At 38.2% G+C, this 22,016-nt stretch overlaps 1 protein-coding gene across 30 annotated transcripts in view; it reads right to left on the bottom strand.

Moving 5' to 3' along the window:
• Positions 1-887: 887 nt before the first annotated feature.
• rimbp2b (RIMS binding protein 2b) overlaps positions 888-22,016 on the bottom strand; it is a 175,281-nt gene continuing 154,152 nt past the window's right edge. For 7 of the 30 annotated variants that reach the window (XM_089119520.1, XM_089119508.1, XM_089119506.1 and 4 more), the window contains 11 exons: positions 20,345-21,106; positions 16,135-16,249; positions 15,504-15,629; positions 12,142-12,308; positions 11,032-11,200; positions 10,597-10,659; positions 8,812-8,915; positions 5,780-5,812; positions 4,942-5,013; positions 4,595-4,729; positions 888-1,125 (listed from right to left, as the gene is read on the bottom strand). In XM_089119520.1, the coding sequence (XP_088975646.1) occupies positions 937-1,125; positions 4,595-4,729; positions 4,942-5,013; positions 5,780-5,812; positions 8,812-8,915; positions 10,597-10,659; positions 11,032-11,200; positions 12,142-12,308; positions 15,504-15,629; positions 16,135-16,249; positions 20,345-21,106 (1,935 nt within the window). In that variant the 3' untranslated portion in view covers positions 888-936. Of the gene's footprint in view, positions 3,628-4,594; positions 4,730-4,941; positions 5,014-5,779; positions 5,813-8,811; positions 8,916-10,596; positions 10,660-11,031; positions 11,201-12,141; positions 12,309-12,334; positions 13,281-15,503; positions 15,630-16,134; positions 16,250-20,344; positions 21,107-22,016 lie in introns of those variants that run through there. The other 23 variants (XM_089119522.1, XM_089119521.1, XM_089119519.1 and 20 more) reach the window with 19 other exon arrangements.

Here is a 22,016-nt window from a genome sequence, read left to right on the forward strand (position 1 = left end):
CATTCTTAAGTTAATTGTTGCATTCATTTGCACAATTTACATGAGAATGGATTTACGAACCATTTAAACAGACATTTGTTCTTTCCAAAGTGGTTTAAACAAGGTTAGAGTCCTCCCTCCCTACTTTTGACACACATTGCAAAAAAACAACACAACACTTGGTCACACAGATTTGAAATACACTGCTTTTTCATGAGGAGGAAAACATCTACATGACTGCACATGACACTGACAGACGAATCTCACCCAGATGACTGGACAACACAAACCATTGTGCATTGAATAAGGCAAATATGACGGGGCTCCACTAGGAGTTTCATGACCTTTTAGTGCTAAAACAATCCAGTCAAAAGTGGCAGAAGATTTCCCCCCCTCATGTTTTTAGTAGAAATATAAGCAGTGTTTAGTCACAGCAAATCCCACATTTCATATTTGTGCTAACTCCTAAAAATTTGTGCTACAGTAGGTTATCTTTCTCTTAGAAAAGGAGGTTTAGATCTAAAATGTGCCAAAAATAGTTATTATAATAATATTTATTTGTATTATTGGATATTTCTTATATTAAATTAATGTTTAATTGTATTTAATTTAAGGGAAATTTATTTTTTAATGTTTATTATTGTAGTAATTATGTAGTAAAATAATTATTAATAACAATACAATAATTGACTATCCCTTAAAATCAATCAAATAAAATATTATCCTAATTTAATACACATTTGAACTGTATTTTTAAAGACATCAACTCACGTTTGTGAGCATTTCTGTGCTTTTAAGAATTAAAAATGGGCAAATAAGGCTTCAGCGGGATAAAGACGAAGTAGTGGTCATGAAAGCCCTAGTTTCCACCATTTCCCTTTCTCTTTCCCATTCTCTTTCTCAATTCCACTTTTTCCCTTAAGCCGGCTGCAGTGAGGAGGGTTACTGTGTGTGAAACTATTTGACAGCACCCAGCCTTTTCAATAGATTCTTTCCTTTGGAGAGCAGTCCTTTTTTCTTAGAGTCAGCTCGGGGGCGCCGGAAGGAACTGCCGGGCCCCTGTGCTGCGGGGCCGGACCCCGGGATGTGTGGGCGCACTGTGGGGGTGGCACTTCTTCTGGGAGGGCCCGCTTTTTCCACGGGAACCTAACGGAAGACCCGCAAGGGACAGTTCAGGGCTGGATGTTTAAAAAGAAAAGAAAGTGTTTCTTTGCCTTTTAAAGCATCTCAACGTCATTACTGTACAACAGACACTCCCATCTCCTCTCACAGTCCTTTCTGTCCCAGAAGGGCCACCATACAGTCAATTATGGAATGTATAGTACATTTTGCATCATAAAATAATACATCCAGCCAATAGGGGGCGACACTCTAAACAGTCACCTGTGGGAATCGTTTTAGTAAAACTGCAAAAATAATTAAAACAAAAATATGCTTCACTTCAAAAATACTAAACTCGCATTAAAACATTAATAAGCCTGTTCAGACTGCAAGTGGAACAAAATAATCTTAAGAAATTGACTGTTTTTACATAGTGACATGACAATAATCTAATATTTAGTGACAATGAACTAATTATGTACTCCTTAACAGCAAAAACACTTTAACATGCCATACTTTCCCCTTAATTTTAGTTGTATAGTTGCACAACACATCATTATGAGTATTTACGCTAACAGTGACAATCTATAATGGCAATGAAAAGAGAAGATAAGTATTTAATTTACCAGTCTTTTGGAGTAATCTATCACCTTTCAGCATGGTAACTTCACCAAGGGTGTTGGAGCCAAATCAAACCTGCTTTAAAAAAGCTTCATTTACAAAAGTGGCTGCAAGAACGCAAAAACTTAAAGGGGCGGTTTAGAATTTTGGATATCGGGCCTCATTTCCAAGTGAGCCTTAGTGTTATCAGTGGAGGCAGTTTTAAAAAATGTGCATCCAGTCGTCCCAGTTTGCCGGTCCTAGGCTAGTCAATGGTAACAGCTAGCCTGCCATTAAAAACAGCTCTACCCATTGATATCATATAGAGACTAGATGCCCTATTGGCCGCTGGGCACTGAGTAATCCGGCCGCCATCTTGAACCGGTCGTATTCCTATTGTGTGGCATAGATGCAGTAGATGCCAGAGCACTGCGCAGCATATCCCGGCGGACTATCGCTCAGGAATTACTTTTCACAAGTAAGATTTAACATTTAACATTACCTGACTAATGTTTGGATTTTGTGAATAAAATATCCCATGTGTCCAGTATCATGGCTACGTGTATGACCTTTGCAGCACCTGTAGACCGCACTAATAAATACAGGGAACAAAATATAACTATTGTAATGCGATGAAAGGGTAGTTTGAACATTATTCTCTCAACAGACATGTACATCGATAGTCTGGCGTTATAATTGAATTACTTTGGTGTACTGTGGAGTGGGTAAAACTGTTTTTAATGGCAGGCTAGCAGTTACCTTTGACTCACGCTAACTTGGAAATGAGGCCCGATGTCCAAAATTCTGAACCACCCCTTTAAAATAAAAATCAATTCAATCAAATATATATGAGAATAGAACTACAATCTACGCTTTAGATGGATAAGGGTGAGAATACTTGTTTGAGTTCACTCCTAGAGTTAATGGAAATAGTGCACCCCACACACACACACACACACAGCTGTATGACCTGGCCAATGTTTCAGTATTCATTTTGAAACAAAAATTTAAATAGTGTGAATTCGTGCTGTATGATAGGGTGCACGTCCACAGGAGAGGAGAGGGTTTGTCCCAGGGCTTACACTTGGAATCTACTTAACTGCACACATTAGAAAAGAGAAGGGGTGGGGGTAAGGGGGTCAGGGGTCCAATTCTGACCGTGCAACAATGGCCTTATAGCTTTCTAAGACTTACAGAAGGAGTCAATGAAAGACGAACATTATAATGGACAACACCCAGAGAAACAACTGAAGATACCAGCTGTGCCTGTCTAATGCACTGACAGCAGTGGACCAATCACAGCTCTCTGAGCAGCACTACTTGTAGTACTGTGAAACTGATGCACAAATATATGACATGACAATTCCAGGTCATGAAAATTATAGGTGTGTTTTGATGAGTGTTATGTGCCCTGTCTGTGCATGCATATGCAGGAATGCAAATGTGTGTGCCTATAAAGAATGTCAATATAACCCTTTATTTTAGTGTGAAATTGATTTCATAACAAATATTATAAATGAACATCTTTTAATTATTATTATTTTAATATATATATATATGTATACTGTAGATTTTAAATAATGTTTAAATGATTTCATATTTAAAAAATATATTAAAATAATATAAAAATATTAAAATTACAAAAGGTAAAAATGATATATTAATAAACTATGAGGTATAAAATAAAATATTACAAATTAAAATTAAATAATTGAAAATATACGTAAACTCTGTGTTAGATTTTTCTTACATTAGAGCAATTCTTTTTTTTTGTAAATGCTTGGTGTTAATGTGCCGTATGTGCATGTTTTATGCATACCAGGTGCAACAGTAATAAGGACCCGTGTCGTATGCATTAGACGAAGACAGCGTTATTCGTTGTATCCTCTGTTGCTCACTTACGTGACAGATACTGAGCCGTTACGGAGTGAAATGAACACTCTTCTTCTGTTTTGCCAAGCAAGTGAGGAAAAAAAAAAAAAAAAACAATGCCATGATGTAATGCATCTCAATTGTCTTCACAATGAATATGAAAAAAACAAAATCACCAAACTTTCAGTACAGAAAAACCTTGATGGGTCCTGATGATTGAGCAGAACATCCATCAGCAATTATATTTTCTTTTTTTCTCTTTTTTTACAGTTCATTGTACAATATCTACATCTACAGATAAAATCATTCTTGATACCTCTCTTTACTTGCAACATTTGTTTTGTGTCTCTCTGTAAGTCTTATATATCAGCAATATACAAAAACAATTCTTTTGGAAACATATACAAAAGGATTTAAGGTTCATTTTTTTTTTAACTGGTCTCAATCCATTAAAGCACCTAAAAAAGTTTCATGGTGGGGTTGAAGCATTCTGAAAGTAAAAGCATGCAGTTCTAACAGTTCTACATGGTTTCAGTTCTCTGTACATCAAAACTATCTCCTCTATTATAAATTGATTTCACGTTTAAACACAGTTACATTCAAAAAGCATCAATTACAATGCTTCCCTTGTGAATTAAGTAAAAAATAATAAAGAGTCTTTTAGTGCTTCTTTTCCCATAAATAATAACAATGAACAACTAATAATCTGGCACGTCTCTTTGCGCGAATTCTTTTTTTCAAACAATGCTGTATGAATATGCAATTTCATTACCAGTTCACATTTCTCCTCAAATGCTTCCGCAGAGCATCTGACATAAAAATAAAGGTTCCCCAGTCTTGCATTTAAAGGTAAGTCTCTGTGTTTAGTAAGCTGTCTTCATTTCTCTTTTCGTTTCTGTTTTCCTTCAATGATCCATCAAAAAAGCAACCGGCTGTCACACAACACAAACACAGACGGAGAAGAGGAAGAAAAAAAAACAGCGGAGCAGGAAGAAGATTAAAATAAATGGATGACAGACGGCTAGTGTGTAACAGGATATACCCTTTTGTTCTTTGTCCGGGACGGGTGGTCCTGGGGGTGACGGCTCGGGGTGTTTGTGAGGTAAACCTCCACGTCATCAGGCACTTCTTCAAGAAAATTGGAGGGGACCAAACCCTTGTGTCCATTGAGCTCCCCCTGAAAATGGAAAACAGAGGATATAACGCGCCTAATGGCTAAATCCCAGTGTGGCAGCTCTCCTGTGTTCAAAGTCAATAGTAGGAATAACCTCAAACTTGAAGGATCACCATGAGGTGTTTTTTAAATGCTGGCCACTGAGGAAAAAACACATTTGCGGAATAGTATAGTGTTTGCACCAAAAACACAGGTGGTGTGAATAATCTACTCACATAATAAAAGCCATCCTCATCGATATCTCCAAACACTGTGATCACATCACCTGCACAAAACGTCAGTTCAGCCTGAAGAACAGAGAGAGAAAAACATGTTAGATTTCAGTCATCAATTCATAACTGTCACAGAGCCAATTTAATATGCAAAACTGCAACAGTTACTATCTATCCATCCATCCATCCATTCATCTTAAAATCTAGCTAAGAAATATCAAATATAAAAGAGTCACTACATTCCCTATTAGAATGAAGATGACATCTAATATTTTATAGCAAATTTCTTTAGTTCAGGTCCAAAACAACATCCACCAAACTAATGAAATACAAACACAGATCAACCAAGACTGGGCAAGGCAGGTCCTCCTAACCCTTTACCTCCAGTCCAACAACAGCAAAACACACACAGAGAGAGTGTCACAAATAACCATTCCATATTCCTTTCATAGGAACTCACTCACTTACAGCGGAGCAAATTTTACGACAGCCTGTCACAAAGCCTTCATATACGCATTAACATGATTCATAATATCCAATAAATGCATGCATAAACATTGGAATTAATTTAAATGCATATTTTGTTCACTTAAGCATGACTCATGAAACACAAGGCTTTCTATAATGCTTATTCTTAAGAGAATCATTCATCAAGCATATTATGAAGGCTTTAAAACATATTCAATACACAATGCAAATGTATTGTTCATGCATTATGATGTTGGGGGCCCCAAAAGTGAGTACAGGTGCTGATGCAGTATAGTGAGCTCCCTCAGCAGGAAATAGATTGTCATTTGTCACAGGCCCAGTGAGTGTAGACTCACTACTTCCTTCAACTTACCTCCTCACTCTGCAAGCTGCCCCCATAGCGGGCCTGTGCACCAGCGGCAATGCAAAGGTGACAGTAAGTGACAATGGGGTGTAAAAGACTTGAAAATAGTATTACTAATAATAATATAGAATTATTAGCAGATCTAATATTGTTTGTTCACTGAGATTTTCTTTAAATTGAACTGGAATTTAAACTGGCCAAGTTTGATGGGTGTGGAGACTACTACTGTGGAGACACATTTTACCCAATTATGTGCTTTTTTTTAAATGTATTTTTTTTTAACTCTGCTGTTTCTTTTTTTCTGCACAGATTTTTCTTTTGTTATGATTAAGATCTTAGATAAAGACAAATTACATTTTAAAAAATGAACACAAGTAAATATGTAATAAAAAAAAAGCACAAAATGATTTATGAATGACAGCAGACCTGGCTGGTAAGTTTTTTGTTATTCTATTTTGACCCACTCTAATGGATAAATTTGGAAGTTCAAATTACCAACTGGGTGAAGTTTAATTGTTTTATGTTAAAATGCTTTCTACTGTCCAAAGCCAAAACATGTACATTGGCTCAACCAATATCACGAGTTTGAGTGGGACTATTTAATATTTAGTAAAGCAATGTTATTATTGTTAACTAAAACTAAAAAAAGTTTACAATTAAACTAAGCTAAACTTAACTAAAATTATAAATGTTGCATTGACTGAAATAAACATGTTTTACTTAAATATATTTAAGTATTCATAAGTATAATTTGAGTAATAGTATTATTTAAAAAAAATGAATAAAAAGACAAAATGAATTAAACTTTTGTAAACGTTGTTCCCTGAAGGAGGGAACGGAGACATTGCGTTGATAATGACATATTGGGGTCTTACTTGGGACCCCAATCACCTTCAGGTAGAAAGCAAACAGGCCAACAAACATTGGCAAGTGAGATTTGCATTGGAAGCCACTCCCCTGGACATATGAGTATATAAGCTTGCTGGCAACTCCCTCATTTAGGTTTGTGCTGAGGATCCGAGACGGGGTCTAGCAGGTTGTATAGTTGAGAATTTGAATGCCCACTTCCCTTTGTGAAGATGCAGGGAAACAGGGACAGCCCAAAGGAGACGACCTAGTACTAGTATGCCTCACCCTCGAAAGCCAACCATAGGAACAGTCTGTGTTGAGGCAAAATCGAAACATGGAAGTGCGTGTCCTTCGGGTCAATCGCTGCAAACCAATCTTAGGGGCAAACGCATGTGAGAATGAGTTTCTGCGTTAGCACCTAGAACGGGTGCTTGTGAAGGGGCTGGTTCAAGACACACCGAACCAAGTTCGGCCGTAACCCAATGCCTTTCTTGGGTAAGATGCAGTACGGGTTGTAAAACCCTAACTACTACTTGGCTGGAGAGACCAGCTTTATTGCGTCCTTCGCCAGCAGGACCACAATCTCCACACATAGGACAGGGGTATCTTTGTTTGCCACTGAGATAAACAAGACCCCGCTGAACCTGGGGTGACAAGGGGTGAAATGAATTCCATAGCCAAGTTTGATCGTCTGAATGAGTGAACGAGACGGGCTGGGAAGAGCTAGCCAGGCCCCCACACACTGTGCGAGTGGCACCAGTGGAACTACAGAGGTATACGTGGAGAGGCAGTGAGGTTGAACACTGGGGTCCAACCAGAGAGGTGTAGCACCCCAAAGTACTGTAGAGGCAGTGAGGGTGGTGTGACTCTTACCTGGCTCCATGGAAGCCTCAAAGGTTTGGCCGGAGATGCGGGAGGAGGCTTTGCCTCCTCAAGTGATCCAGAGATTGAGGAAACTGCTCTTTTAGTGAAAATGTGGGAACAGAAATAAACTCATCAAAAGATTGCGGCCTGGATGTTGCCTGCTTCTAATGTAGGTGCCCTCGGCGATGGGCAGGTGGAGGGGCAGCCCTCGAAGGTCTGTTAAAATAAGCATCCCGCAGGGGCAAGATGTGTTTAATCTTTCTTCTGTACTGCTGAGAACTATTGGGCAAAGTCTTCAACAGTGTTGCCGTAGAGGCCGCTTTGTCTGCGTCCATCTCCGCCAGGTTTAGCAAGAGATGGCATTCCTAAATCCTGAGAGCTGCTAAGAACTTACAGGCCTTGGATGGGCGATTCTGCCAACTTTGCAAGCATAAATGCACCGCAATTGCATGCTCCTGCCAAAGAACCTCTGCATAACTTTTGACCTCCCCACCAGGGGAGGTAGTGAGAGCAGAGGAAGCAGTGAAGTAGTTTTGGCCAGTAAGAAGTGCCTTGCAAGACTTTGTGACCTCCTCATGCACCTCCGGGAAGAAAGGTACCGGGACAGGACAATGCTGTGCAGCACGCCCCATGCTGAGAAACCAATTATCCAACCTCAAGCATTCAGGGCAGGGTGGAGGGTTCAAATCAAATCTGATGCTAGCACCCAGGGGTGAATTCGCTACACTTATCAGTGCAATCGTGGGGAGCAAACCCCATTGAATGCGCCTTTTCTCCAACTGTAGAAGTGTCTCCTCTCAATGTGAAGGTAAATGGCAAAATGCTTTGAAACAACCGCTCTGCTCTAAAGCAATAAGCTTATATACTTATATAGCTTATATACCCGTTAGTCCGGGGGAGTGGCTTGGAATCTCACTAGCCAATGTTCACTGGCCCGTTTACTTATTACCCAAAGGCTTCCAATTGAGACCCCAATATGTCAGTATCGATGTAACGTTGAATGTGACTGACTCAAGTGACGTGGGAACCAAGTCATACAGGTTTAAAACGACATGATAGTAAGTAATGACGGGATTTTCTTTTTTTGGGGGGTGAACAACCTTTAAACAGAACTAAATCTTTAGAGCTGCCATGTGCCATCTGAATGAATAGTAACATAAAAAAAAATACAAACCACACTGTTTCCGCAAAAGCAAAGAAAATATGCTGAAAATGAATTTGGTGGCTTTTACAGAGGCAGGCATCCAGGCAATCCAGAGTAAAATCAAAAGCTTATGGGATGAGTGACCATAAGTGCAAGAAAGCACAGACAAAAAGGACTCCATTACCTCCACATCAACGTTAGGAGAGCTCTCTCTGGGATCATAGTCATATAGGGCCACCATCCTCCGCGTCGACACCGCGTGTTGCCTTCCACTCCTTTTGTTCCTTTCTGAGAAAAAAAAAATATATGCAAGAATAGATGGATAAAACAAATAAGTTCTGGAGAGAAAGAAAACAAAAAAAACAACGTACTATTTGATATTTATTTTGAACATAAAAATGAATTACAAATAAATATATAAAAAAGGCAAGTATGATTTATGAATGACACCAAGCCTGGTTGTGATGATGAAAGCAAGAATGTGATGCCCTCTTATGGATAAATTCAGTTGCATATTACCAACTTTCAAGATGAAGTGTATTTATTTTATGTTAAAGCTAGGGTAGGCAATTTCGGAGAGGCTAGCAATAGCAAGCTAGCTTTGAAAGCATAAGATCCCAGTCCCACTCTCCCATCAGACAGCTCTCCAAAGCCATGCCTCCTCCAAAACACATGCACACGCAATGCCAGAGCAGAGTCTGCAAAGCATCACGAGAGACTGCATTAAATTACCTTACTCAAAGCACATAACATTACAATAATAGTGAACGATAAATAACTTTGAGCTGACTTGTACCACCTGACCAGTGCAAATTCATGCTGCAGATTCAACGTCACGGGTTGCCATGTCTTAATAAAGGTAGTTATGGAGTGAACGCAGCATAAACTTGTTGTTTTGGTTCAAAATAAACTGTAAAAGTTTGCTGCTGTTTGTTTGTGGTGTTCAGTGACTGTCTGTCTACAACTTTGCATAGCCTTTCGGAATGGGCTGATGACGTGTAATGTCTGCGTGAGCATTGTGCGCAGAAGCAAGCAAATACATATGTTAACAGGCAGGTGGACATCTTATCATTGCATACGGACAAACATTCTTTGGTCCTGAGTCTTTTTTTTTTAGAGTTTTAACCAGAATTACAAAAACTGTTTATGGGAAACATTGTCTACCCTAGCTTTAAAATAAATAAAAATCAATCAATAAATAAATAGATAAATCTTAAGATTTCAAGAGTTTTGGCTAATTTTTAGGACAACAAAATGATTTTAAAAATTCTACAAAATGACACATGCAGCACATTTTCTTGAATGGCTCAAAATAAATACACAAGTCATGACATGAAAAAATAGAAGGCACATTTAGTAGTAAATTAAAGTTGCAAGGTGAAGTGTCATTTATTTTGCGTTAAAAATATTTTTACTGTTCAAGACATTGGACTCAACCATTGGCAAGAGTTTTGATACTTTGACCTCTTTTTAGGACAATCAAATGATTTGACCAAATTCTACAAAATGACACAATAAATACTCAAGTCATGATGCAAAAATAGAAGACACATTTAGTAGTAAGTAGAAATGTTTATGTGGGGTCCGAATAGTATACATGGTATTCTCATTTAAAATGGAAATAAAGTTTCTGTACTATGTCCCCAGTCAAAGTAAATGAGTGACATTGATCATGTGAACTCCTTTGTATAAACGGTCAGATGTTTCTGCTTCCATTAAAGCACAAGATGCTCTAAAATACAAAATCGAGACCTTTTCAATAGTTGCAGACTTTTGGACCCCACTGTTCAATCTGCATTATTTCCTGTATGAGGTGTCAGTGGGAACAGAAGAATAAGTCATGCTGACATTCAAGTGTCATTCAAGTGATGAAGGGAAACTTGGAGGTGAGCTGAGAAAAGGCACTTAAGTGAAAAAGAAAAGATGGTTTTAATGAGAAACTGATGGAAAAAAAGATGGGGGCACAAACCTCTCTTGGATTTCCGGGACCTGCGATTAATTGAACGGCCATCTTTGAACCTATTACAGTTCACTTGAGAAAAAAAAGAGGAAAGCAAGAAAGAAATGGAAGAGAGAGAGGAAAGGATGAAGTCAAGGAAGGCAGAGGATTTGAAGGAAAAATCTGCCTTTGACATTCTTCTATATGACTTCTTTTGTTTTCCGCAGATGAAAGAAAGTCATATGGGTTTAGAACGACATGAGTGATGACAAAATTTTCATTTTTTGGTGAACTATCCCTTTAAGGGTTCTAAAATGAAAACTATGGAACAGGTAGAGAATTTGCAGACAAGCACCATGTTTAATCTATTGTAAAACAAATCAGAACATAGACAGGAAAGAGAAGGCAGAAAATGAAGTACAGAAGGTAAGATGGGCAGGGGTCAGCACACCTGTTAGATCATACCTATTTTCTCAATGGGCGTGTTGAGAGGAAGAAACCCCTGTTTGAGCAGCTGGTCCATCATATCATCATCATCCGTCTGGATCTCTGAGACCATGTTACAGGGGATGAGCCCCCTGCGGCCACAGACCTCTGCTCTATAGAATCCATCTGTGTCCTTCTCTCCACACACCTGGACAACACAGCAGGGCCATAATTAAACTCATTTCATTGCATTTTTAATTACACTCTCTCTAATGTCTTCTACTCAATTTGGTACAGTGGCGCTTCGTCTAACGTTTTTATTTTTATCGAGAATTATTCAGTTATGTTTCTATAAATTTCATTTGAATAAAAGTGCTAATTAAATAAATGCAAAATGCCACAGCAATGGACCGACTTTAACTAGAAAAGAACAGAACATAACTTACAACTATCAATGTACAAAGTGTATTATTTATACAAAATAAATCATTCTAAAGCACATGTACAGATATAAAAGGATTGTACTGATTATATACTGTGAATCTGAATAGTAAACGATGTACTCATTTTAAAATAATGAACTTATAATTTGTATTATTACATACAGTACCTACATACAACTTTTGAATATGAAATTAGCTATGCAAAATCGTTTTAACATTAAAAAATATAAATAATGGCTAAATAATGAACAAATATTTCTATATATATATAAAATAAAAATAAAAAACAGTTTATATACTCATTATATATTGCTACATTCGTATTGAAATGTATATTTAGAATTTAACAATCAGAATGTTTAATACATATATGTGGGCCTAAAACTAACTTTGGGCGGTGACTTATATAAATATAATTAAATTAAATATATTATTAATTTTTTTGCCAGCCGTGACACTAAAACAGCCAGTTTTTGATGAAAAATGTATATTAATACTATACTTTATAATTTAATAATCCATAATTTTAATATTTGCAATTATATAGGTACATTGGTACAAAAATATAACGATCAATTAGTGGTATCAGTCAACATTTCTGTAAAGGTGCATCCCTAAAAAGGAAAGTAAAAGTTTAAAAGAAAAGAAAAACAAGCTGTGGAATTAAATGACAGTTGAGAATTGCATCAGTCAGTTCAGATCAAACCTTTATGATCTGGCCCTCCTTGAAGGGAAGTTCCTCTACAGCAGCATCAGGGTTGGGAGACATTGACAGGGGGTCATAGTCAAACATGGCTACAAATATTCTGGAGTCTTCGAGCTCCGACTCCTCATAGTAGTCTGAAGACCGCCGTTCCCGTCCACCATAACCATCTGCAACAGAGAAGAGGGCAAGCTTCTGCTACACACAGAAATCAAAGAACGATAAAGCCCCCAAAAAAAGACAAAAACACATTTTACCCAATCTTCTAGAAAATAATAAAAAAGTATGATGCTACATGACTATATGATATACAATTTCTTAAAAAAAGGCAAAAACACATATTAAAATAATAAACTCATACAAATGTTAATCACACCTGATACAAATGTTCCCTATACAGTGAAATGATCTGCCGCACAGCATATCAGTGGGGTAATATGCGAGCACATTGAAAACAGAAGTAAGAACACGTTTGAAATGGCCATGCATGTTAAAAAACAAGGGAAGGATAAAACATTGCTGTTTTACTGTAAAAACATACAGAACTTTCCTGGACAGACATGCAGCAACTCATTAGTAATCCTTCACTGGAATGATCCACTCAAAATCATCCAAAACAATCGCTTGGTATCGCAAAACACTTTTCTGTTATCTTGTACCAATGGCTATTAAGATAGTAGTAAACAATAGACCATGCCAGTTAATTAGAAGTGTATATGGATCTGATAGAAGTGAATCATGCACCCAGTTACTGATAAGAATATGCAAAACATTCACAAGCAGCATTTAAAACCACAGCTGGCACAGGGGTGAAGACATCTCTGCTCTTATGGTTAGCAGTCACACAACATCCAACAGTAGAAAGACATCCATGCAATAAAACATTCGAGGATCTCAAAGGAAAACTTTTTAAAGCTCCATAAAAGATGGACAATCAGGAAAAAGAGGAGGAGAAGAGGGGATCACAAACACTGTCTGGTGTTTTTTAGACCACACGAGAAGCACAAAGAAAGGAGCAATCACCCTTAAACACACCAAAATCCAAACCCTAATCCTTATCATGTTTAACTAAAATAAAGACAAATTACCATGTGGAAATAACGAAGGTGAACTAAATGTAGAAATTGCCTCTTGATTAAAACCTAAATAAAGATACATAAAAATAGCTCAATAAATATGCTCATCCATACTGTCTTCCAAATGTTAATGAGAGGCTTCCACATGTCAGCTTCTGTTCTTTTTAAGATCAGCAATACAAGTAAAGCTCTAGCGACTGCATTTGAGATTTGTAGGTTACTGTGTTTAGATCATAGGTTAAAAGGTCTCATTTTTTTCTAAATACTGTAAATGTGTTGCATTACGATTTAATTGCTGTACGATTGTCCCAGTTTTCCTTTATCGCTGGGACTACTGCTGAAGAATGAACTTCTATGTAGTTATAAACAGTACTTTATGAATTCTTTATGACCTGTTTGTGTCCCTTTCTGGTATTCTTTTGTGAATTTTGTGATCAAGTTGTAGGTTTAAGGGCCTCAGCATGGACATGACAAGCTGAATAATTGGATGACTATTTAGACAAGGTTAGTAAAGTACTACCACCATACTAGTCTCATGTAAACGTGTATTATGTTTGATTCTTGTGACTTTACTTCTGAGAAAATGTGTTTGTTTTTTTACCATTTATTCGAGTGGACTTTTTTGGGGTCAAAATGTTTGTCTGTGGTAAACAGTTCGTCACAAAAGCAGTCAATAGAGTTTAACTTGTATTAAGATTGAAAATATCCTTTAAAGACCCCATTAAATCACTCAAAAAATGTAGCCCGATTTGCTGTATTGATGTTTTTTTACTATTGAACCAGGAAGTTTGGCAGGACAAAAATTTGTGGTGCAAAATGAGCTTACTCGATATATACTGTTAATTTTGTCAGCATATATGAATGGACTAGCATGATCACTGCTAGCCTCTTACATCAATTTGTTTCAGAGTAGGGCTGTCAAACGATTAATCGCGATTAATCGCATCCAAAATAAAAGTTTGTGTTTACATAATATATGTGGGTGCACTGTGTATAATTATTTTAGATATATAAATAAAAACACATGCATGTATATTTAAGAAAAAAATATTATTTATAAATAAAATATTTATATTTAAATATAATATAAATGATATATAAATCCGTATATACATGAAAATATTTCTTAAAAATATACATACATGTGTGTGTATTTATATATATAAAATAATTACACACAGTGCACTCACATATATTATGTAAACACAAACTTTTATTTTGGATGCGATTAATCGTGATTAATCGTTTGACAGCCCTATTTCAGAGTAGGTTTAGAGTTTACAAAGTCAAACGAATCCAACCCGGTTAAGATCAGGTTCAGCAGGTTCATAATGCTCGCTATAATTCTGTCAACTCAGAGTTTGACCCACCTGTGATACAGCATGTGCACCTGAAAGCTCATCTGTGAACTTTTATATATCGAAAAGTTCATAAAGTTCATATATCGAAATCGTCTTCCATTGCGACTTCCTGTATATCTAAATATGTTTAGTGAAAGGTAAAATTTCCGAAATCTCTGTGTAAACAATGAGTGACGTAAACACGCAAGCAATCACTTCCGGCGCATGAAGCGCCCGTGCCGTCAGATCAGTTGGACATGGCTGTGGTTACACGAGGTAAAAACTATACAAATATTGTTCGTTTTCTCACACAAACCGCTCATTTCGTGTCTTAGGCCATTAATGTGTGCTTACCTTTACGAGTCATTAAATCATGTTTCATTTTGACTTCTCTGTGCAAGCTCTTTGAGGTGGTGACCTCCATTATATGACTGATAGACAACAACGGTTTGACCGAAAAATATCAAAATTGAAAATACTGTGGAAACAAAGACACCTACATCTTGGATGCCCTTGAGGTAAGATAAAACATATCAAAAATGAATTTAAAAGTGAACTATCCCTTAAAAAAATGATGAAATACACAGATAAATCATTTATAATAAACACTACAATATTACATATAAAAAGAAGATTTGTCAAATTTGATTTCATGCCGACTTTAAAATGGAAAACGATCCCCATTTACACGGATACGCGAAAACGACTAAAGCCACTTTATTCTGTTGCCAGGCAGTTAGATGGCATTGAAACACTATAGAGTAGACTGAACAAAAAATATGCATGTTGATGACATCATTCTCTTCAGAGATTCGTTCGCCACACAATTCTCACTTTGATTTCATGGGGTCTTTAAACAAGATACTCTTGTAAAATTCTGATATATCAGGTCAAATTGTTCTGGGAATTTTTGTTAGATTTCTTTTCATGGAGGAGCCACGTCACATACCATATCGTTGCTCAGTTCGCTGTGGGGGCCATTTCCTGCGATGGGCTACATTGGTATAGTAAACATCATCCTTGATAGGTGAGAGGTTCCCCTCACTCCCCTCAATGTTATTCTCCACGGTGATTTCTAAGGAAACACCAATCAGAGCATTACAGCCACACCCCCTCTACTCAGCCTGTGAGTTGTGGATTCTGATGTTTTCAAAGCTCTCATGATGTGTTTTTTAGGATCAGATATGCCATTCTAATGCATTAGTCAAAATGTTGAAACAGTATTGAAAGCCAGCTGACTTGAGTTGGTCCAGAGTAAAACAGCAATGTTCATGATGAGGATGCTTTTTTAGGTGGTGGTGTGTGTGGCCTGTTAGGAGTGCCACAGAATAAAGCATACTAGAATAAAGCAGTTGAATAACTCCCTCCTTTTATTATTTGTGAATCTGAAACAGGATGAATGGCAGAGGCCAACCAAAAGTGACGGGGTACATCAAGGGATTCCTAGGACATACAGGCCTATACAGTTTAACAGTCATCATGACATGTACTGTAAGGAAAACAGAGGAACACACAACAGGAGTCTCTTTGAAAGATAGTAAAGGAAGGAAGGGAGAGTCCAAATGTATAACCTCACTAACCAATGGAAGGGACTGTCATTGGTCTTCTCTGAGAGGGTGGACAGCCATGATTCATCCTACGGCCGGAATGGTCCAGTCGATCCGAGCGTCCTGTTGAGGGAGAGCTCCCTAAAATCTTCAAAAGTAAACATTAAAAGTTAATCAAAGTATGTGGTGCCTTAAAAATAGATATCCTATTTTTAAAAAAAATATTCCCATCAACCCCAAAATTAAAACAAAAACAAAAAACTGATTTCTTTAGAGAAGGAGATTCTAGTCCCAAGTGAAATCAAAACAAGGAGGATGAACCCGCCAAAACATTTAACATAAACAATTGAAACAAACTCTGACAACAACATGAGCAGGGTTTTGGCAGAAATCAGATGCTTAGCTAAAGACCATTTTGGTTTTTGTTCTGCTTCTCTTTAGTTCATATGGGATAGTTTTGATGTAGTTTGTGTGATATGAGCATTCTGATTCATATAATTACATTGTGGTCTGTCTACACTCTTAATGTTTTAACTATATAAAAGGGCAAATAAAACTATTCATAGGTGCTGCAAATCTGTATATGGATAGTAGTCAGGACCGTAACCACCATAGACATTCCGGATGACATTTCTCCCAAATATTCATAATAATGGTTGATTTTCTAATCCTAAAGGTTTTTTTTAGGGCTGGACAACGATTGATCACGATTAATCGCATCCAAAATAAAAGTTTGTGTTTACATAATATATGTCTGGTCCTGTGTAGAATTATTTTGTATATAAAAATTCACACAAATGCATGTATATATTTAAGAAAAATGTGTCATTCATATATAAAATATTTTATACAGTATATACATGCAAATATTTCTTAAATATATACATGGATGTGTGTGTATTTATATATACAAAATAATTATACACACTACAAAAACATATATTATGTAAACACAAACTTTTATTTTGGATACGATTAATCGCGATTAATCGTTGCCCAGCCCTATTTTTTTTTTTTTCCATTTTTCATTTGGTTTCCCCTCAATAATTAGTAATATTAGGCCAATAGTATTATTATTATAGTAGTAGGCCAATTACTGAAAACCTTGATGTGTGAACACATCAAAAAAAGATGCATCTGTGCTGCTCAATTCAGAGAAGTGTGGATGAGATATCTGTTCGAGCCAATGCAGAGTGCAGCACAACTAACTGGATTGCAACACAACAAACTTGATTAAAGTTAGCATGGTGCAAACAAGTTTTTATAGTGCAGCACAAATTTGATTGGGTTGCTCTTGATAGTTGATACTGTGCAGACAAACAAACAAACAAACCAGCTTTGATCATTCTAATAAATGCACCACACTGTTTATTGGCTTACACAAATACTCTGTTACTAATGTAACCTTGGGTCCCTGTATTGGGGTAACTCCTTTTCCTCGACATATTGAAGCAACAATTTAAAATGCAGTGCAGCTGGACAGTGAAACTTAACAGAGAGTCTAGTTCGCTCATTGGCTGTGCTGCAGCAACTGCACATATAATGGCCGAGTGCCTCAGACACGTAACCCAATCAACTGACTTGGGGCCAAATACGTCAGAGCGCACCTAAATGGGCGTGGCCTAAGCCTATAAAGGTCGCTAATTTCGGCCAAAACATCAAGTTTAAATCGACTGAAGTGACACATCCTGGCAGATTGCAATAGTGCGACAGGCTACACAATACTCGTTCCCTTACTCTTACGTTAGTAACCGAGTACATTCCCTTTCAAGAACAATCTCTTCATATTGCGTAGCTAATATGCAGTGGGGACGCAATGGAAAATTAGGCACATTAGCAACTGGCTGAATCAACTGGAGCCTAGGGAAACACCCCGAGGCTCAACAGAACAAGCCATAATCAGTCTCCCAGTAAAGTGACACTAACCAGAAAAAGTCGGTTTCGTGAATAAAAACTGGGGCTCATAACAGTCCAAGGACTACTTTTTGCTTGCTCACGAAAAAGCCATGGTTCTCATGGAATGGGCTTTATAGCGCCTATGGGACAAACCTAGCCCACAGAGGTGTATGCCAGCGTCAATCTGGATAGTCTCTGCTTCGTGACTGGAACCCCATCGGCCGAAGCAAACAAATAGCTTTTCTGATTACCTAAACGGCGCAGAATGCTTTAAGTAAATCTTTAGAGCTCTAACGGGACAAAGTAGATTAGCCTTCCCATCATTCTATGAGAGGGAAAGTGCCAATAATGTAATGATTAATGCAACCGGGTTGCATATGCAATAATGCAACCGGGTTGAGAGCACCCAAAGTAGATGACCATGCCGTGGCCACTTCAGAGCATAGAGGCTGTTCGCTTCATTTCACTGAGGATTGTTTTGTAAACAAGTCTGGATTTGCAGACCGATTAAGAGTAAAGAACGGTGCTGTCTATATTGGATCTGACAGGAATTGTGCAACACACGGACTCTGGGTCGAATCATTCCGGTTGCCATTTTACAACATTGGACGTTTTCAAAACAATTTCCCCCAAGTGCATCGACGGGTGAGTTAAACTCATTGTAATATACAAAACTGTTATCCACTCACCGCAGTGGGCGTTTACTTCCAAGTCTTCAGTGCGAGACGCCCATAAGAACTGAGCGTTTTTCAGGTAGGCTAAAAACTTGGGTACAAAATAGCCTATTACTTATTCATTTTGATGTTTTTGAATGCAAAAAAAATTTAAAATTTAAAATTTAAAAACCAGTTCATGACCCCTTTAAGTAAATCTGATATTTTGGGCAAAATAATTGATCTTTATAGCCATGCCCATTTAGGGCGCACTCTGATGTATTCGGCGCCAAGTCAGTTGATTGGGTTGTGCATCTGAGGTGCTCAGCCATTGGATGTGGAGCACAGGCAATGGTCGAGCTAGACGCTCTGCTGTGTTTCACTGTGCAGCTGCATTGCGTTTTAAATTATTGCTTTAATATTTCAAGGAAAAGGAATTTCCCCACTGTGTATTAGCTACGCAATACGAAGTGACTATTTTCGAAAGGGAAATTATCCACACCACACTGTTGAATGTGTAGATTTATCTTTATTTTGGTGTGTTCAGCTTCCAATAAACAACTCTAAACCAGTGTTTCTCAACCTTGTTCCGGGAGGCATCCCAACACTACACATTTTTAAACTCCTCCTAATCAAACACACCTGAATCAACTCATCAACTCATTATTTAAGACTCCAAGACCTGAAATGAATGGGTCAGATAAGGGAAACATCCAAAATGTGTACTGCTGGGGTGCCTCGAGGAACAGAGTTAGGAAACACTGCTTTAGGGGCCATTCACATGCGCTCCCGTGGCATCAGTCATTGCTATGCAACCATGAACTGCAATCTCCAAAATTGAATTGAATTGAATCAAATTTCTTTGAATCAAAATAATGACCACTTGATGAGTCAAAAAGCTCTGGATATCTCTGAATCGCTATGGTCAGCTGTTCTTCCATGTTAATTGAGCTTTCAATGTTGTTACGGAAAGGGTGAATGCTGATTGGTTGATTCTTGTCACATGCCGTGCGCTTGTGGCGTTCCGAAAAGTTTATATTTTTTTATCTCGCTGTGCCTGAAAACAAGCGTGTTGCGAACGCATCGCTTCTATTATGAGTGCACCTGTCGCACATCTACATTTGAAATAACGAACTAGATCATGCAAAAAACACGATATGTGAACGGCCCCTTAAACTGCTTCAAAGTTGGACTCTAATTTTTAAGTTAGAGGGCTGTGGAAACATTGTCAGTGTATTTATGGCTCTTCTTACAACAGAAACAAGAAACACTCAGAAATGGCCTTTAGGTAATCAAAACAAACCTACACATCCAAAAGAAATCTCACTTGACACTCTAGGAATCAAATAAAGTCACATGAGATCTAAAAAAAATCAAGAAAGTCAAGAAAGATCTTACAAGCACCCCCCCCCCCCCCAAAAAAAAAAAAAACAACCAAACAAACAAACAAAAAAAAAACAATAGCAATATCAAAAGATGAAATTAAACAATAATCAACAAAGTTAAGCAACGTCTAGCAAAATAGACCAAACAAAAAAAGTGAAACGAGAAAAACCAAAACAAATTAACCAACGACAGACTGGGTGCAACACCACGAACAGAAGAATGGTTTTATTGCTTATCTATGGGAACACAAAGCAGTTGGTAGATGAGAAGAGGGCAGAAAGGTGAGAGGAGGGGTAAGAGACACACACCAGGGGTTCATCCATTGCCCTGTTGAGTCTGGCCACAGAGTAGGCCCTAATGTCCCTGTGATAGGTCCTGCCAACCTCGCTCAGCCTGCCTTCGCTCCGGAACCTGCGTTGGGGTTGGTGATGGTGCGGATGATAGTGGTAATGGTGGTACGACTCCCGCATGCTCCTTGTCTCTGGAATGTTGTCCAGGAAGTCCTCCTCCACACTGCACTGGCGGGTCAGTGATCTTTTCCTGCCGGCAGCCAGAGCACGACGCTCCACTGGTCCTTCGCAGTGAATAACCCGCATGTTGGGCCCAGAACCCACTCGCAGCTGACTGCCCCCTGTGTATGAGTGGTAGCCTCCTCGGTAACCGAGCGAACCCTCCTCCTCGCTCCCGCAGTCTAGTCCACTATCCGGGCTCTTAGTGTTCTGCCTGCTACTGCTGCTGCTCCAGCACTGCGGCCGCTCCTCTATGGAGGTGTAGCGGGGAGAGGAGCGCTGCCTCTGCAGCCTGCGGATGGACTTACTTGGGGAGAGGTGGTTCGGCTGCCGCGAGTCCTGGTGGTATGGCCTTGGGCTCCTGCATGGAGTGCCTGGACGAGCCTCCTCGAAACGCAGCCGCTGACCCATGACCTCCACCCCAGTGTCCGGATCCTCCTCGGCAACCTCTGGGATGCTGTGGAGCCGCTTGTGGGAGCGCAAGGAGCGCTGTCGTACCACCTCCCTCTGCAAGTCCCAACTGTCTCGTTCCACCGCTAGATCCTGACGCCTGTAATACGCCTTTTAGAGGCCAGAGAGGGTGATGGACGAGGAAGGAGCCAAAGTTTCAGTTAGATTTGGATGTTTTTCAATTAGTTAAAATCGGGATTGTTTTGGAGGATTTTGTTTGGTGGTGTTAGAACAGGCAGAGAAGAATAAACAGTGTGCAAATAGAGAACAAAATGGGAAAAGAAAGACAAAATAAAGACAGAATTAGTTATCGGAGATCATGGTCGAATGTAGGGCATGCAGTCTCATTCCATGACGGACATGACATGCGACGGAAGGGAATCTGTAGAAGGAAAATGTCAGGAAATGCAAACTATACAGAAAATGAGAACCGGAGAGTGTCACATATGCAGGGTTCATTGAGACAATCCACTAACAAAGCACAGTCCAACAACAACAACAAAAAAATATACATATAAGTATTCAGAACACATACTATTAGGAATTAAAAACGGGCAATCAACGGATCAAGACTAACAAATCTAAGGACTATACATGAATAAAAAAAATAAAAAATAATTAAATAAAAAACAAAACAAAAAAAACAACAAAAAACAAAATGGAGGTTAGTCTGCCAAGCCAAAAGTGAATAGTGAATTGTGTTCAAAAGTAGACCAGTAACCTGGAATGGAAATTTAAAAAAATATATTATTAAAAATACAAATCTTTTCTAATTATTTCAAATTGTGTATGAAAATTGTGATTGGTGGTTTAAAATGTATACATCCTGATACACATAGCAGATATTAAGAGGTGATGGCTATAGCAGAATGAAAAAAAAAATTATATTATTTGAGGTCAACAATGCTGCAAATATATTTTTCTGAATCATACTAAACTGTAGCACAATGTTGTCTGCAATTGGAGGCAAATATATATCCAAAAACAAATAAATATAATCTATATAAGGTGTTAGCTTTTA

The sequence above is a fragment of the Pimephales promelas genome, chromosome 14, assembly GCF_988280905.1.
Source record: "Pimephales promelas chromosome 14, fPimPro1.hap1.1, whole genome shotgun sequence".
Classification (NCBI taxonomy): domain Eukaryota; kingdom Metazoa; phylum Chordata; class Actinopteri; order Cypriniformes; family Leuciscidae; genus Pimephales; species Pimephales promelas.